The 17918-nt window shown below is 44.8% G+C and overlaps 1 protein-coding gene across 28 annotated transcripts in view; it reads left to right on the forward strand.

Moving 5' to 3' along the window:
- nfasca (neurofascin homolog (chicken) a) overlaps positions 1 to 17918 on the forward strand; it is a 143863-nt gene that overhangs the window by 56259 nt on the left and 69686 nt on the right. For 25 of the 28 annotated variants that reach the window (XR_014800202.1, XR_014800201.1, XR_014800203.1 and 22 more), the window contains 2 exons: positions 6747 to 6804; positions 16215 to 16376. Coding sequence is in view for 25 of the 28 variants with exons in the window: in XM_084927359.1 (XP_084783485.1) it covers positions 16283 to 16376 (94 nt within the window). In the remaining 3 variants the exon portion in view is untranslated. The remainder of the gene's footprint in view (positions 1 to 6746; positions 6805 to 16214; positions 16377 to 17918) is intronic. The other 3 variants (XM_084927349.1, XM_084927351.1, XM_084927350.1) reach the window with 1 other exon arrangement.

Consider the following 17918-nt stretch of genomic DNA (forward strand, 5'->3'; position numbering starts at 1 on the left):
TGTTAACATGTTATTGGCTGGGAGTGAGGATGCACTGACCCCATGTGACCTGGCCTATATTCAGTCTAGTTTTATTTACATAGCACCGATCATCCAGGTGCTTTATAGTCCGAGGTAACACATGAGCGAAAAAGTCAGAGCCAGCATCCATTTGAGGGGACACGAGACAGAACAAAAGGCACGTCTCTACGTAAAACTGGTCTCATCACATGATAATGACATCACAGCAGCAGCACTGCTGAGATCAGCCTGGCTGTTAAAGACACAGCTGATGCTGGTACAGCTCTCTGCACCTGCCTTATTCATGTGTTTGTGTACATGTGTGCACACACTACTCAGTCTGTCACTGCTGGTCCCTCATACACAGTCTAGCACTCGCAGCACTGCTCTAAAAAGGTGTGTTTCTGTTGTGTGTCTGCACATGCATGTTTCCTCCCTCCCCCACCGTGCTGTTTACCCCGTGACCTCTGAACTCTATACCCTCCCCGTCCAGTGATGTCATTATATGACAGCGACATCATTTCTAATCTACAACCTGATCTCATTTCAAAGTTGCAGCCTGTAAGCCCTCGGCTGAGAACTGAGACATGCTGGGCTCATGGTTTGTGCAGTAACATGCAGAGTAGCATGAATGAGTTCAGACGATGATTTCAGCTTTTTATTGATTATTCTTCCCTGAGAAGAATTTAACCTCTGCGCTGCGTCACCAGCTTTCCCCACAGTCTGATGTTTGTGTTGTTTCCTAACTGCTACTGAAAACCAATGAACAGATTTCATAACCTCCCCAAAAACCATAAATAATAAGTGAACCAAGTCCAGAAATGGCACAGCTTTGTCTCCTGGATTATTTTATACTGTCTCACGCTCCCCACACTTCTGCTGAGTAACCCGTCATCTTTGTGTCAGTGTGATGATTTACAAATAGATCCTGAAGGCGAGTGAGTGTCCATCAGTTCATGCACTGGAGCTGAAGCACATTTGCAGCAGTGCAAAGATCCCAAACGCACCAGCAAGTCTACCTCTGAATGGCCAGAGAAACCAACATGGAGGTTTTGGAGTGACCTAGATCTCCTCAGTAGATTGACATGCTTTGGCATGACTTTAAACAGGCTGTTCATGCTTAAACACTCTTCAGTGCGGCCGAATTAAAACAATTCTCTAAAGACGAGCGGGCCAAACTTGCTCATGCGAGAGGCTCATTGCCCGTTAATGGGCAAAATGCTTCATTCAAATTGTTGTGTCAGGACTTCAGCACAGAGCAGAGTGGTGTATTCATCGTCTCAGAGCAGACCTACTCTGCTACTCCACCTTTTCTGAAAGGTGAGGTCAGTAAGAGTGGATGTCAGTAGTATGGACGGTGTAAGCATCATTCATCAAACCACCGACCTCCCGATTGGCAGACGCCCTGCCCTACCTCTTGAGCTGCCCACAGGCACGCTCGCAGAACTATAAACAGTCTCGACGGGACTTTTCGTATTGTGCTAGCGAGTGAAAACATAATTTGTCCTTCCACATTAGACTCAGCTGTAACTCTACATTAACAGATACACAAGAAGATTCATCGCGTTCAAAAGGCTGTTTTATTAGAAGCTTGTAAAGAACGTTTCACGTCTTACAGTTTGAAGTGTGCTGAACAAAGCTGTGTCTGCAGAGCCAGCCATGCTCAGTGAACACAACCTGCAGGAAGGTGCAGGAAACGAGGACGCAGTCTGGACGGGGTGTCGAGGGTGAACGTGTGGTTGCCAGGGGATACATGTGTGTATCTGGATGTCACGCTCAGTAGGAGCTGTGGGTTGGAAAATGACCTAGTTTTAACCGGGAACACGGAAACAAAGAGGAGTGGGAGAGGGGAGAAGGCAGAGTGGAGCTGCAGCTGGAAGACCAGCAAATTCACTGGTTTGATTTCCGACAAACACAAAAAGCACAACAGCAGCACTGCAGAGGGGCTACAGGCACTCACTACAGCTGTAGCTTTGTGTGCGTGCGTGCATACTCCTGTATGTTGAGTTTGTAGCAACACTGTGTGAAATGCTGAACTGTGAACCCCACGCTGCTTGTTGTTGAGCTGTTCTGTTGCATGAAAACAGATTTAAATGAGAGACAGGAGGGCTGAACACACCCACAGTGTCCACAGTGAACCAGGGACACCTTCACAGGGAAGCTGGCTGTTGGTGATGGCTGGCTAGTCGATCTGATTAGAGTATAAAATGTGATTAAACAGCAAATAGCACTGTTCTCGGTTCTCAGGATGTTTCAAGCTTAATGATGAATTGTCTAATTGTAAGGTGTGCAGAGCATCCATCTCCTCGACTCCACCCAGGACAATAATATGAGGTCTGTTACTCGTTGTAGCAGAGTTTGCCTTGCTGTTGGCTAATCTTTAGGTAATGTTGCTGTTGAATAAAAAGATGAGAACGTGTACGTCAGAACTCTTAGACATCAGGCCCTTTGTTCTTAGCTCACGTTCCTCCCCACACATTAAATATGTGGCGTACTGTAGTTGTGGGGATATGATACACCTGCAGCCTGTGTTGGATCAACTCTTTGCTCACCTGTTGATGTTTCAGTCTGCCCTGCATCATAATGTACAAACCATCCCAGCTCACATGAAGCTAAGAAGCTGATCTTACTATGGATAATATTGACATATTAAATGGCAATTTTCACTTTATTACAGGCAATGGTAAGTTTCCCCATTCCTCTGCCCCACAGCTCACATATGTACATGCTCACCTTACAAAGCCTGCTCTGGAGCCTTTTCTGCTTCCATGGAGATCACTGGCCACAAACAGCCACTCTGATCTTAACTGGGACTAAAATGATAAGAAATAAATGTGTGAAATATAGAAAGTTCTGGTAGCTCACTGCCCAGACTCTTCACTTTAGCCTGCTTATGTTTTCTTTCTGTAACTGTAGTCGTAAAAAACAGAAACTGTGATGTCATTTAACTGTTCATTGTTTAATGACTGTGAGGAGTAAGAACGGCCATAATGGAGGTTTTCATCAGTAAAACAGTCCAAAGTCCAAAGTTTGAGCTTGTTTGTGGTTCAGAATCATAAACGGCTTCAAGCCTGTGAGGCTCACTCAGACGCTGAGCCATGGCTCTGTGCCACATGCACACATTTCTCTGGCATTCAAACACACTTTATATACACTTCATGTTATGTCACTGTCAATACTGAACTGTACATCGAGTCTTTTTACAGGAGGCAGTTTGTGTTGCTGTGATGGACAAGTTTGAAACAGTTTGTCCTCCACAGTGGAAAATGACTTTACCCAGCTCCCCGTCTCTCTGTGGACCTGGACCACTACACTCGCCGTCTCTCTGTGGACTTGGACCACTACACTCCCCGTCTCTCTGTGGACCTGGACCACTACACTCGCCGTCTCTCTGTGGACCTGGACCACTACACTCCCCGTCTCTCTGTGGACTTGGACCACTACACTCCCCGTCTCTCTGTGGACCTGGACCACTACACTCCCCGTCTCTCTGTGGACTTGGACCACTACACTCCCCGTCTCTCTGTGGACCTGGACCACTACACTCGCCGTCTCTCTGTGGACCTGGACCACTACACTCCCCGTCTCTCTGTGGACCTGGACCACTACACTCGCCGTCTCTCTGTGGACCTGGACCACTACACTCGCCGTCTCTCTGTGGACCTGGACCACTACACTCCTCCTCTCTCTGTGGACCTGGACCACTACACTCCCCGTCTCTCTGTGGACCTGGACCACTACACTCCCCGTCTCTCTGTGGACCTGGACCACTACACTCCCCGTCTCTCTGTGGACCTGGACCACTACACTCGCCGTCTCTGTGGACCTGGACCACTACACTCCCCGTCTCTCTGTGGACCTGGACCACTACACTCCCCGTCTCTGTGGACCTGGACCACTACACTCCCCGTCTCTCTGTGGACCTGGACCACTACACTCCCCGTCTTCTCTGCAGCTCCAGTGGTCTCCACCCTGCTACCAGCAGCTATTAAGAAAGAAAACTGATTTCCAGTTTCAGTTGTGCAATCAAGCCTTCATTTCTTCCACTGTGGTGGAAACAGTTGTGCTTCAACATTAGCAGAATAATGACATATTGACACAATCACTAATGCATACTGTCACGGCCCGCGAGAGCAGACCGTGTGGAGAGTGTTTGGTGGACCCGGGTGCGGACACAGACGCAGGAGGCAAAACTTGTGCTAAGCTCAAAGCGAGCCTTTAATCAGGGCTGACACAGAAGGCAAAATAACAAACCATAAACTATGGGAATGACAAAACTAAAAACCTAAACTGGGAGTAACTAAGGCTATGAAGGAAGACCAGGACTGAACTATGACGAAGTACTGTGGACAGACTATGAACACGACATGAGAAACTGTGGACAAGATCTCGGTACTGGCACATGAAGGTGCAGGGAAACATGACTGGAGAAAGTGACTATGAACATGTCCAATGCCGAATCTTGCAGATGTGCAGCTAGAAATAATAGGGTGCACGAACAGACGACGCGACGCTGACACGAAGACACACTGGGCTAAAATACACTGAGGAAGTCATCAAGGAATTAGAGACAGAAGGGGAACACAGCTGGGAGGAATAAGACCTAATGAGACGGGGGGAACACAGCTAGAAACACTGACATAAGACAGGAACATGAACCTTCAGAGTAAAACAGGAAACAAGACACCACTAAACAAAAACGCAGACACGACACAGAGACAGACTAGACACTGAACTCAACCTGCAATAAACATGAGAACACAAACCCTACGAACTAATCCCTGAACAAGAATAACTGAAACATAGATTCATAATCATCAGCATCATAATAAGGAAAGAATCCAAAATGCAAAAACACACCAAAATATATGTCTGTGAAGGTTCTCAGTCATCCAGGTCATCGTAGTCAAAGGAGCTTGCAAAGAAAAGCGTCTGGACTTCTTTAAGTTACTTGAAGACGTTTCACCTCTCATCCGAGAAGCTTCTTCAGTTCTAAGGTCAAATGGTGGAGAGTCCCAGATATAAACCTAGTGGGAGTTTCCCCCCACAGAGGGACAAAAGGACCCCCTGATGATCCTCTAATCGCCTGAGCCAAGGTGTGAAACTGGGTGTGGGTCCCAATCAGCCAGAGTTTCGGGTGTGTTCATTGTGAAACCTGGCCCATGCGAATTCCTGAGGTCAGATGGCCCAGGATGTGAGTGGGCGTTAAGGCGTCTGGGGAGGGATCTCAAAGCTGGATTATAGATGGCAGAGAGTTGGTGTCGTAAACCCCCGCCTCTGTTCAAAGATGGTCGCTCACAGTGGACATAGATGCTTCTTTCACTCCTCTTTCAAACCATCTGTCCTCTCTGTCCAAAATGTGAACATTGGCATCCTCAAAAGAGTGACCTTTGACCTTAAGATGCAGATGGACTGCTGAGTCTTGTCCTGTGGAGGTGGCTCTTCTGTGTTGTGCCATGCGCTTGTGAAGTGGCTGTTTTGTCTCTCCAGTGTAGAGGTCTGGGCATTCCTCGCTGCACTGTACAGCATACACCACATTGTTAAGTCTGTGTTTTGGCGTTTTGTCTCCAGTTTTTTGTCTTCACAAGCGCATGGCACAACACGGAAGAGCCACCTCCACAGGACAAGACTCAGCAGTCCATCTGCATCTTAAGGTCAAAGGTCACTCTTTCGAGGATGCCAATGTTCACATTTTGGACAGAGAGGACAGATGGTTTGAAAGAGGAGTGAAAGAAGCATCTATGTCCACTGTGAGCGACCATCTTTGAACAGAGGCGGGGGTTTACGACACCAACTCTCTGCCATCTATAATCCAGTTTTGAGATCCCTCCCCAGACGCCTTAACGCCCACTCACATCCTGGGCCATCTGACCTCAGGAATTCGCATGATAAGGTGGGGCCAGGTTTCACAATGAACACACCCGAAACTCTGGCTGATTGGGACCCACACCCAGTTTCACACCTTGGCTCAGGCGATTAGAGGATCATCAGGGGGTCCTTTTGTCCCTCTGTGGGGGGATACTCCCACTAGGTTTATATCTGGGACTCTCCACCATTTGACCTTAGAACTGAAGAAGCTTCTCGGATGAGAGGTGAAACGTCTTCAAGTAACTTAAAGAAGTCCAGACGCTTTTCTTTGCAAGCTCCTTTGACACCAAAACATAGCAACTCAAAATACTGGGTCAAACTGACCCAGAACCGCGGCAGCATAAATAACAATGATTCTTTTAAATTCAGTAGTGTAGTCTGTGAGTGCATGTGTGAAACACAGAAGTGTAAGCTCAGCTTACCACAGAGTCCACCAGTCAGACCATGTGTAACAGTGTGTGCTGTTGTGTACTGTACATCGGTTTCATACAAAGAGACAAAGAAAGAAGGAAAAGAACATCCTGGAGTCCCAAAGGCAGCACCTGGTGCACAGATGAGCTCTCTGAAAGCACAAACACACACACAAACACCCCACAAAGTCCTCAGGCATACAACGGTGTGTGAGTGTGCACACGCTGTTAGGGTAGGTACAATATCTGACCGGCTGAATAAATCCTTTTTCCTCCCCAACAACTGTGTCTCTATTTGGGGAAAATCCATGGAAACATGAGTGGTTTTGTGTACTGGGAGCTTCAACCTGACCCAGTGTGCAGGCTTCTCCATGCTTCTGCATTAGCTGAACAGAAGAGGGAAAGCTGTGTGTAAACTGATAAACTATACAAAGTGCATTAATCGGTGTTCTCTCTGCTTCTCACCAGGCCTGCAAAGTGCTTCTAACACAGTGAGTGGACGAGGAAGCTGTCCACATACGTGAACGTGAGTCACTGATTGTCTCTTTGTTACTGGTACTCACTGGTGGACCACATGAGTCCCAGTGTGACAGGTTAGTCTTGATGCATGACAGAGGCTACCGTAGCTGCATTCATGTAAAATTCCAAATATCGCTCTTTGGCGTATAAGTTAGAGCTTAGATAACTGAGCGCCGTACACAGCAGAGTGCACAGGCAGGATGGAGTCTGTGCTGATCTGGGACAGAATGAAGAGCAGCAGTGAAAGGAAGATGACAGGTAGCCGTGTCATGACAGCACGTTACAATGAGCAGATGCTGAGCTGCTGGTGGCAGAGCTGAAGGTGTTAACAGGATGGAAACCATTCAAAAGAATGTGTACGGAGGAAGACACACAGAGGGTTGATGTGACAGGTGCAGGATGGGCTGCTATGGCAACACATGTTTGTAATTTTATGATGATGTAGAAATGTATGCCCCACATTTAATGCACATTATATAAGGAGTACATACTGTATATGTGGTGTATAAATATCTAGTTACGTCTGTCACCTTCAAATACACTGTAATACTTGTTACACACAGAAGTCATACTCTCTCTTCTCCTTACTCCTGCGGTTCCCAAACTGGTTTTACAAAACAACTCCCACCAAGCAGTGGGAAGCTGCACTGAGATTTTGATGGATAACAGTCCCTGCTGTCTTCAGTTAATGTCTTCTGATGTCACACGGCCCTCGCGGCCCACAGGTGTAAAACTACAAACAGGTGTGGCTCGTGGTTCGTTGGCCCATGGTTAGGAATCACTGTGTTAGAGTAGTAAACACATGAAGTGTTTCATGTCTACTTTAAAATTAGAGCGTGTAAAGTTTTCACTGCTAAATGTCAGTAGACTGCAGATCACAGTCAGCTGGCTTCAGTTGTTTAATCCGAGCTACAGCGGCTGCTAGAGGACTGACATGGTTCAGTCAGCCAGCAGAGATCAGACACATCTGACCCATAATGGCTGCAGCATTTCAACATATTCAGTTCAAATCAGTTCAGTTTGATTTGTTTTGGTGCCAAATCAGTAGGACGGTCGCCTTGATCGCTTCATGTTGTCAATTTGCAGTCAGTTACATGTTACATGTTTACTTCCAAAACTCATCTGTAGTGACTCTGGACCACATCCACACCATCCACACATTTTCCCTGTCTGTGAGCAGCATCGGGCTCTATTTAGGCTGTAAAACCTTATGAAAGGAGTCCAACCTGAGTGGATGAGTGAGTACAGCTCATCTTTGATTGTGATGGTTGTTGAAGACATGCTGACTCTTGTGGTAAGCTCTCCTGTGTCCTTCTGTTAGCTACTGCCAGTCTGAGGAAGCGAGACACTGTTTGTCTATTAATTGAACAAACAGGGGCATCAGTCACAGGTGGAAGAACCACACACAGCCTCAGCATCAGCATAACAATTTGTGCAACCCACAAACACATGTTTCTTACAAACATGGCACCATTTATAGCAAATACACTTCCTACAGGATAGGATTTGATGATAAACTAAGAAATAATTGACCAAACACAAATTTCCATTCTGAGTTTATAAAGGAACTATATTACACACCATCCTCGTAGCTGCTGCTTAGGCCTGCACTTATATAAAAGTAGTAACACTACAGTCTAAGTAAACATAAAGTACATAATAAGTACAAATGTTTTACATTAAATATACTTCAAAGTCTGTGCAGTTGTTTTTATTCTTTCAAGTTTACAGCACAGCTAAACAACAATCAGGGGCTTTGTTTTTATTATAGTCTGATTCTGCTTAATAGAATCACTGAATACATTCAAAATCACTATCAGAGAGGTGATTTGTGCTATACTATAATACTAAGTACAGTAGTACAGTGGTATAGTTGCTGTACACCAGTGGATGTACTGTTTTATCACTTGCTTAACTTTGGTACTGAAAAAACTGTAGAACGTCCTGTTTTGAAGCGCTCCCATCCAGTCATGGTACATCCCACATCCTGATCCTGATTCCTATACGCTACGGTAAACCAGACTAATGGACAGGAGTGCATTTTACATTTTGTACATTTTTCTTGGGGATGCCTCGACCTCCAAGCTGTCAGGAGCCAGTGGATGAGAGCGAGCAAGATTCAGAGTGTAAATCTGCGACGGTGCTCCCAAAGCAGGCACTCTGGCTTCTACGATGGCTTCTCTGTGCTGCTCAGTTATTGAATTCACATGTGAGGTATTTGGCAAATATTCCTGCACACATTAAATAAAATGATTTGCTTGTGGTTATGTTTTTTCATGTCTAAGGCTTTCGACATGAACATAATTACATCTGTTAACATCTGGCTTACATCGCCCAAAGTCTTCAAGGTCAACGAGCTAGCTGCATCAGTGGCTAATGCTAAGTCACAGAGATTCAAGTAATGAGTAATGTAGGGGATTGCAATTGCAAAAAAAGTAATTAATCACTTACTTTCCTGTAAGCACGCTGGGTTACTGCGTTACTACACCGTGATTGTGTTTGTGAGAGTGTCGCATGACAATGAGTGCGACCGTGCAGCGTGTAAAGCGTGGAAGTACTCACACTATGTAAAAAGGGATAAAAATATTAGTACACTCTGCAAAAAAACTGCAAATCTGTGCGAGCAGCGAGCACGCTGTCACGGGAATGTGACATTCACAGAGAAACCCCCAGATCCCCCCACTGACATGACCGCCGTGGGCAAACCTCCACCCACCCCACTCCTGCTAAACAGGTGTCAATAGATTTAAGAGTGACAGGACTCAGTGCTGCTGAGTCTGATTTTATTTAATTTCTGCTGTGTTTTACTTGCATCTATTTGAAAGAGTGTAAACACAAAACATGATTCTATTTTATATGCTGGAATATGCAGAACAGGTTTAAATGTCAAACAATTTCTTCAAGTCAAAGACTGTTGCATATAATTTTATTTTTGCTTGATGCAATGTGCATAAAATCAAAAGATTAAAACTAATAAAACAAGTTTTAAAAAGAGGCTTTTCCATTTGATTCAGTTTTATATGATGGCGAATGCAGAAAAATAGAATTGGGCTGAAAGGCCTGTTGCTTTCTTTAGAGGCTAAGTCTACGCTTGAAGCCACTGAGGTGTTTGCTAACGGGCGTGACGCGATGTCAGTGGTATGCATGAATTAATTAAACAGTCCAATAACTCCAGCAGTACTTATCTTGTCCTTTTGATCTTTATTCCAACATCATTTTAACATAACTGTCACGGACTGCTGGGGCAGACCGTGTGGCGTGAGTAGAGGACCCAAGAGCAAACAGAGGTGAGGACACAAAACTGGACTTAACAAAAGGCGAGCCTTTATTTAGGGCCGAAAACTCATGGAAAAAACAACAAAGTAACTGAGGGAAAACCTGAACATAGACTGGGAAACTATAACTCTACTGAGATTTAGACTATGACTAAACAAAATACAAACTATGGCTGGGAAACTATGACAAGGGGTAGGGGAGATAACACAGACGACGCGACACTGAACACAGCAAGACTGAGGACTAAATACACACATGAGGTGATCAGGGGAAGTGGAGACACATGAGGGGGAACAGCTGATACACATGAACCTAATGACAGGACAGGGAGAGTGAAACTACATATACTGACATTGAATACAGACTTTCAAAGTAAAACAGGAAACATGGAGACTAGACATGACATGAACCAAACATAACCACACAGACATGACGCATGAACCAGGGAGACTTAGTACAGGGGGAGATGACATAAACAACTAAGGAACAGGACTACACAGTAATCTAGAAATTAACTAGGTGAACTAAGCTGAGGCACAAATAAATACAAAAGACACATAAACTCAAACACTGGGTCGCTCGACCCAGGACCATGACAATAACAGCACAGCATTCACAAACTGTTTGCCTTCTTATGATTAACAACACACCTGACGCTGATTACCTGCGTCTACCTTAAATACCTTACATAAACCTACCCTACAGAAAACTGAAAAAGGTGACCTCTGGTGGCAACATAAGGTATTAACCCAAAAATGCCTCCTACACCCTGGCCCCTAATTACAATGGCTATCAGACATGGCAATTCTAATCACAAAGAAAATAAGGAGCCACTAATACAGTCTACTTTAGACATATACACATAAACACAAGTAAACAGAGCATTTAAATACACTTTTACACTACAGTCTCATGTAACAGGCAAAGTTTAGTTACAGGTCTCCAAAAGTTGATTCTGTTCATCTGGACGTAGCGTTTTGTGGGAGAAACGTTTCGTCACTCATCCAAGTGACTTGCTGGTCATGAGAATCTGCATAATTACGATTAAGGAACTGACCTCCCAGCCCGTTGTTCCTTCAGTGGGCTGGTTTCAGTCATTATGCAAATGTCCTGTTTATAAGATTGAAACCTGCAGTCAGCTGACACTGAAGAAGTCACCTGGATGATGACGAAATGTTTCTCCCACAAAACGCCTCGTCCAGATGAACAGAATCAGCTTTTGGAGATTTACTTACCTGGATGATTGAAAATGCATCAAGACGTTTAGTTACAGGTCTTTCAAGAACGTTAGTCTTTGTTTTTAAACGTACAGATCGTACAAGTCCATTTTTGTCACGAATGGTTTCCAGAACGCTCCCAAGTGGCCAGGAACCACGTGGTGCAGAGGAATCCATTATAATGACTATATCTCCAGGTTTTAGATTCTTCTTCTTTTGGTTCCATTTTTGTCTCTCCTGCAACCAAGGCGACTATTCACGTAGCCATCGTTTCCAAAGATCTGAGATATACTGAGCCTGTTTCCATCTTCTCTTCAGATACATATCCTGAGGGTCAAATCAGGAGGATGTGATTTGGTGTAAGTGGCTCTGGGGCTTTTGGATCATCAGAAAGCTTTGTGATGGGTCTGTCATTTAAAATTGCTTCAGTTTCATCCATTGTCGTCCAACTGTTGTTGCTGAAGAACAGATCTCAGAATCTTTCTGACCATACGGATTATCCATTCCCAAATTCCACCATGTTGTGATGCTCCAGGCGGATTAAAACTCCAAACAGCTTCAATTTGGGTATGTTTCAGCGATTTAAGAGCCTCCCTTAACTCTCTGTCTGCTCCAACAAAGTTGGTTCCATTGTCCGATTGGATGTGAGCAACTTGACCTCTCCAACTCACAAAACGGCGCAAAGCATTATGCAGGCATCTGTGCTTGGAGAGCTAGCCACTTCCAAGTGCACCGCTCAGCTGGCTAAACAGGTGAAAATGACTCCATAACGTTTAGCTGTACCTCGTCCTCTTTTCACTTCACCGACGTTGGTGAGTGGTGGGTTATCTGGCAAATTCTTTCCTTGGGTAAATCGGCCATCTTTTGCTCCAAGGCCTTTCCAGGATATTTTCTGCAAAAATTACATTCTGCGATAACCTTCCTTACAGCTGAGTTGGCCTTTGTGATCCAGTATTTTCTCCTTAGTGTGGATAAGGTGTGGTTATGACCGCTATGACCAAGCTGTTGATGAATGTGCTTTAGGATGAGACTTGCTACATGTTGATCCTTTGCAAGAACAAAGGGATGCTTCATTTCTTCTGGTAAGGAGCCCTTTGTCAGTCGTCCCCCAACTCTTAAGAGGCCTTCATCATCAAGATAAGGATCTAATCTATAAATTGAGCTTTGCCTGCTCACAGAACCTTTCCCACTTGACAACGTAGCAATCTCCTCTCCAAATCTTTGTTGCTGGCAAAATCTGATAACGGCAAGCGCCGCTTCCAGAAGATCCTTTGAGGATAGACCATACAGTTGTGTTTTCTTTACTTTCTCCTTTGTAGTACCTCTACAAATTAGATTATTTGAGTTAGGTTGCGGTCTTCTTTACTTATCTCTCATTGAACAAAGGATTGCCTTCAGTCTAAGGAACCAAGCAACAGCAACCTTGAGCCTTCTCCACTCTGAGAAGTACACCATCAATTGACATGTAGCATCAAGCAAGTCTTTTACTTGAGTAACATTCACTGTGGCCTCACCTTTGACTTCAGGGTCCTCTGGTTCTAAGGAGCATTCCACTACATTGGTTGGCCAATCACTTTCTGGCTTCTGCAGAAAGCTTGGTCCTTCGATCCAGCGGCTGCTATGAGCAATGTTCCCAGCCTTCAGCCCTCTTGTAGCATCATCTGCTGGATTTTCCTTTGAGCTTACATATCTCCATTGTGATCGTTTAGTCGCAATGAATAAGACTCTGTTTGCAACAAAGGTAAGTAAACGTTTATCCTCATTCATTATATATTTGAGTACAGATGTACTATCTGTCCAAAATACGGATTGCTCGAGTTTCATTCTCAACTGAGCCCTTAACATGAGATCCACTCGGACGGCAACTACAGCAGCTGCAAGTTCCAGACGTGGAATAGTGACAGGTTTTAGAGGTGTAACCCTTGCCTTGCCCATCAAGAATGCTACATGGATGGATTTCCTACTGTCTTGCATGCGCAGATATGAAACAGTCCCATATCCAGATTCACCGGCATCTGAAAAATGGTGTAGCTGTGCATGTGTGAGAGGTCCAAACTCTCTTGGTTGTAGACAATGTGGTGTTTGCTGTACAGTGCAGCGAGGAATGCCCAGACCTCTACATTGGAGAGACCAAACAGCCACTTCACAAGCGCATGGCACAACACAGAAGAGCCACCTCCACAGGACAAGACTCAGCAGTCCATCTGCATCTAAAGGTCAAAGGTCACTCTTTCGAGGATGCCAATGTTCACATTTTGGACAGAGAGGACAGATGGTTTGAAAGAGGAGTGAAAGAAGCCATCTATGTCCACTGTGAGCGACCATCTTTGAACAGAGGCGGGGGTTTACGACACCAACTCTCTGCCATCTATAATCCAGTTTTGAGATCCCTTCCACAGACGCCTTAACGCCCACTCACATCCTGGGCCATCTGACCTCAGGAATTCGCATGATAAGGTGGGGCCAGGTTTCACAATGAACACACCCGAAACTCTGGCTGATTGGGACCCACACCCAGTTTCACACCTTGGCTCAGGCGATTAGAGGATCATCAGGGGGTCCTTTTGTCCCTCTGTGGGGGGATACTCCCACTAGGTTTAAATCTGGGACTCTCCACCATTTGACCTTAGAACTGAAGAAGCTTCTCGGATGAGAGGTGAAACGTCTTCAAGTAACTTAAAGAAGTCCAGACGCTTTTCTTTGCAAGCTCCTTTGACTTGAAATGAGAAACCATTTGCAAATCACTGAGCCAACTTTTCCAGTTTTGCAACATGTTTTGGGGTATTGGTTCATCCCATCCTGATTTCCTTTTGGAAAGCTCCTGCTGCATTCTTTTGGCAGGCAGCAGGACTGGTGCAAGAAATCCCAATGGATCGTAAATAGAGCCTGATATTGACAACATTCCACGTCTAGTACAAGATTTTTGAGGAACATGGTAAATGGACTGATTCTTATATAGCGCTTTTCTACTCTCGGAGTACTCATAGCGCTCTATACAACATGCCACATTCACCCATTCATACAAGAACTTCTAAACACAAGTGCAAACTAATCTGCATTCACACACATTCATACTCCAATGAATGCATCGGAGGGCAACTTGGGGTTAATATCTTGCCCAAGGATATTTGACATGCAGACTGGGGAAGCCAAGGATTGAACCACCAACCTTCCAATCAGTAGCTGATCTGCTCTACCACCTGAGCCACAGTTACCCCCAAACATCCATTTTATTGTTGAATTTATCAGTTTCCACACACACTGCACGCCCAGAGCTCTTTCTACAGGAAGTTTGTCTCTATCAAGATTTAATTATTTTCTTTGCAACAGGGTGCGATTGTTACTGACCCACTTGGTCAGTGTAAATCCTCCCCTTTGACAAAGTGCTGAAAGATCAAATCAACAGCATCTGAGGTGGAGGCCCCGCTCTTCAGACAGTCGTCCACATAGAAGTTCTCTTTTACTGCTTCACATACCTTGTCTAGGAATTCAGTTTGATTGTCCTCAGCTGTTTTTCTCAAAGCGAAACTGGCACAGCTCGGGGAAGATACTGCACCGAACAGATGAACAGTCATGTGAAACTCAGTTATGTCCTTTATTGTCTTTATGTCACCCATAAATGCGACTGGATCCTGTCGAAATCTAAGCAAAACCCCAAGCAATGTGCTTGTGAGAGCTGCTTGTTTAATGATGTCCCCTGGAATGATGCCCCACAGTCAAATACAATTCTTATAGATCCTTCCTGGGATGGTAGACAGCGTGATGAGGAATGTACCACTTGTTTCCATTTTTGCAAGCCATTTGCTCTGCATATCCGTTACTTATCATCTCATCCATGAAGCTTTTATATTCTTTATGCAACTGTTCATCGTTAAGAAGTTTTTGTTTTAGACTTTGCAATCTTTGTTTCACTATGAAGAAATTGTTTGGCATTTTTATGTTATCCTTTTTAAAAGGTAACTTCAGTCAGTAGTGTCCATCTTCCATTGTTGCAGATTCTTCCATGATCTTCATGAACTTGAGGTCCTCTCTTGACAAACCTTTTTCCTCTATAACCGTTTCATTAAAATCATATTTTAAAGTGATAAATTGAAAGCTCCTGGTACCAACGGTCTGGTCCCTTGCATACAGTGTTTAGTGTGTTAAATGCTAAATGCTGTTTATCACATATAAGACCTGCAAACCACAGTGCTTTAACGATTCCTCTACAATATTAAGATAAGAGGAATAATTGGCCAGTCCAATGAAATGGGGGCTCAAATGATCTTAAATCCAAAACAACCCTTAAAGCACAAAATAAAGTTGGTAATAAGATAATGTTCAGATGACCCCTTTCCTCATTATTATGTCTGAACACTTTTCTAAACTCCTCCACATTCTGTTTTGTGAACCAACAGCGTAGGCCCTCCTGTGATAAGACTGAGCCCAGCGCTCATGCTTGGGTTTGTTTCTGGGCTGCACTCTCTAGGAACGCACACAGGGACGCACACAGGGACGCACACAGGGACTCACACACGGACGCACACAGGGACTCACACAGGGACGCACACAGGGACTCACACAGGGACGCACACACGGACGCACACAGGGACGCACACAGGGACTCACACACGGACGCACACAGGGACTCACACACGGACGCACACAGGGACTCACACAGGGACGCACACACGGACGCACACAGGGACTCACACAGGGACTCACACAGGGACTCACACAGGGACTCAGCTGTGAATGTAGGCCAACAAACAGCTCTGCATGCCAGAATGGGTCTATGCAGCTACACACTCAGCCCCCCCCCCCCCCCCCACACACACACACACAAACACACACCACACACACACACACACACGTGTCTGTTGTACATATACTGTCAGTCTACTGTCTTCATCTAATGCGTCTCTCTTTGTCTGCCCGCTCACAGGTTATCGGCTGTCAGGACAGAGTCTAGCCAACTTTGAGGGGCAAACTCAGCCATTTGGAGGGACAGAGATGTTGTGGCAGGACAAGCATGCAGCCCTGACTTTCATGTCATTACTGCTGCTACTGTGGCAGGAAGCAGCACCCATTGACGTCCCAGAAGACCGTAAGTCGCCCAAAGCTGCATCAAAACTATATAGATGCTAGCTGTAGCTCCACACCTCACTTTTCTAACAGTTAGTTCAGTGTGATGTTTTTTAGGGCCTGGCTTCAGCTCACCATTTAACCCTTTAAGCATTTACTTCTGACACAACGTGACACCGAACAAACAAGCTCTGCTACTCCCCTTATTTGTAAAGGGGAGATCATCAACGTAATGCAAGTGTGGCGAGCAGTGGAAGTGACTCATGCAGTTATTGTGAATGTAACATCTGATAGTGTTTCTACTATATACTCTACCCACATGAGCATGTTTGAGAGAATCTATGTCAGGTTGTTTTAGTTTATTCTTTGGGTGAAAAGTGAAAACATCCTTTGAGAGTAGGGTGGAGCTTTTGGGAGATACTTGGAAATTATTGACAACAAAGTTCTTAACAGCAGCCTCACTGACACCAAAATCAACTCGTTTGCATCCAAGTTTAAAATAGTTTTCAGGATGTTCCAGTGTATCCATCTCAGTGCGTTTTTGTACTAAGAGTCTACAAACTAAATAAATGATTCTTATTGTACTCTGCACATAACACAATCTTCTGTATATTTCCTTTGGTAAAGTGCTGTAATAGTATGTTGTCTCTCTGTCCCACACTGCTTGTCCTTTCCTGGCATGTGAACTCACTACAGGTAAGTCTTTATCCACTGTTCCTCATTCGATTTCACCAGAGTTCTCACTCCTAGGTTTTTTTTTAAACAATTAATATAGTAGTAGTAGTAATGGGTGGCACGGTGGTTAGCACTGTTGCCGCACAGCAAGAAGGTCCTGAGTTCAATTCCACCATCAGGCCGGGGTCTTTCTGTGTGGAGTTTGCATGTTCTCCCCGTGTCTGCGTGGGTTCCCTCCGGGTACTCCGGCTTCCTCCCACCGTCCAAAGACATGCAGCTTGTGGGGATAGGTTAATTGGAAAATCCAAATTGCCACTAGGTGTGAATGTCAGCTGGGATAGGCTCCAGCGCCCCCCGCGACCCTGAAAAGGATAAGCAGACGCGAATGGATGGAATTAATATAGTACATACTTACACATGCAAGCTATAACAGTGGTTCTCTACTGGCCATGAAAACACATCAGTTCTGCTGGACAGTGGGTTCACATCTCTTGCTGTGACTGGACAAAAGTAAAGCTGCTCCCTTTGTAAAGAGTCACCCTGCAGGTTTGATGTTTTTATGCCAGATGCAACCTGAAAAGCATCTGTGCATCATCTTGGGACTGAACTGCAGATCTTTGGCCTGTTATGCAAATGTGTAAACCACTATATCCAGTAATGCACTTGTGAGATCTAAAAAGAGACAAAAGTACTTTCAAGATAAAAAATAGGGTCTGTGAAGATATGTATAGATCTGATCTATAAGTCTTGAAATGTGTATATAAAAAACCCAAGAAATTAGCAACTTCAAATGGAGCCTCCTATTAACACTTCCTCGAGCTTCCACCTTTTGGTGAAAGTATATGATTTTTGGTGCAATTTTGGTGCACTTATTTGATAACCTTGTACT

The sequence above is a fragment of the Perissodus microlepis genome, chromosome 5 (genome assembly GCF_051167445.1).
Source record: "Perissodus microlepis isolate ML-2025 ecotype Zambia chromosome 5, ASM5116744v1, whole genome shotgun sequence".
In the NCBI taxonomy this organism is placed as follows: Eukaryota; Metazoa; Chordata; class Actinopteri; order Cichliformes; family Cichlidae; genus Perissodus; species Perissodus microlepis.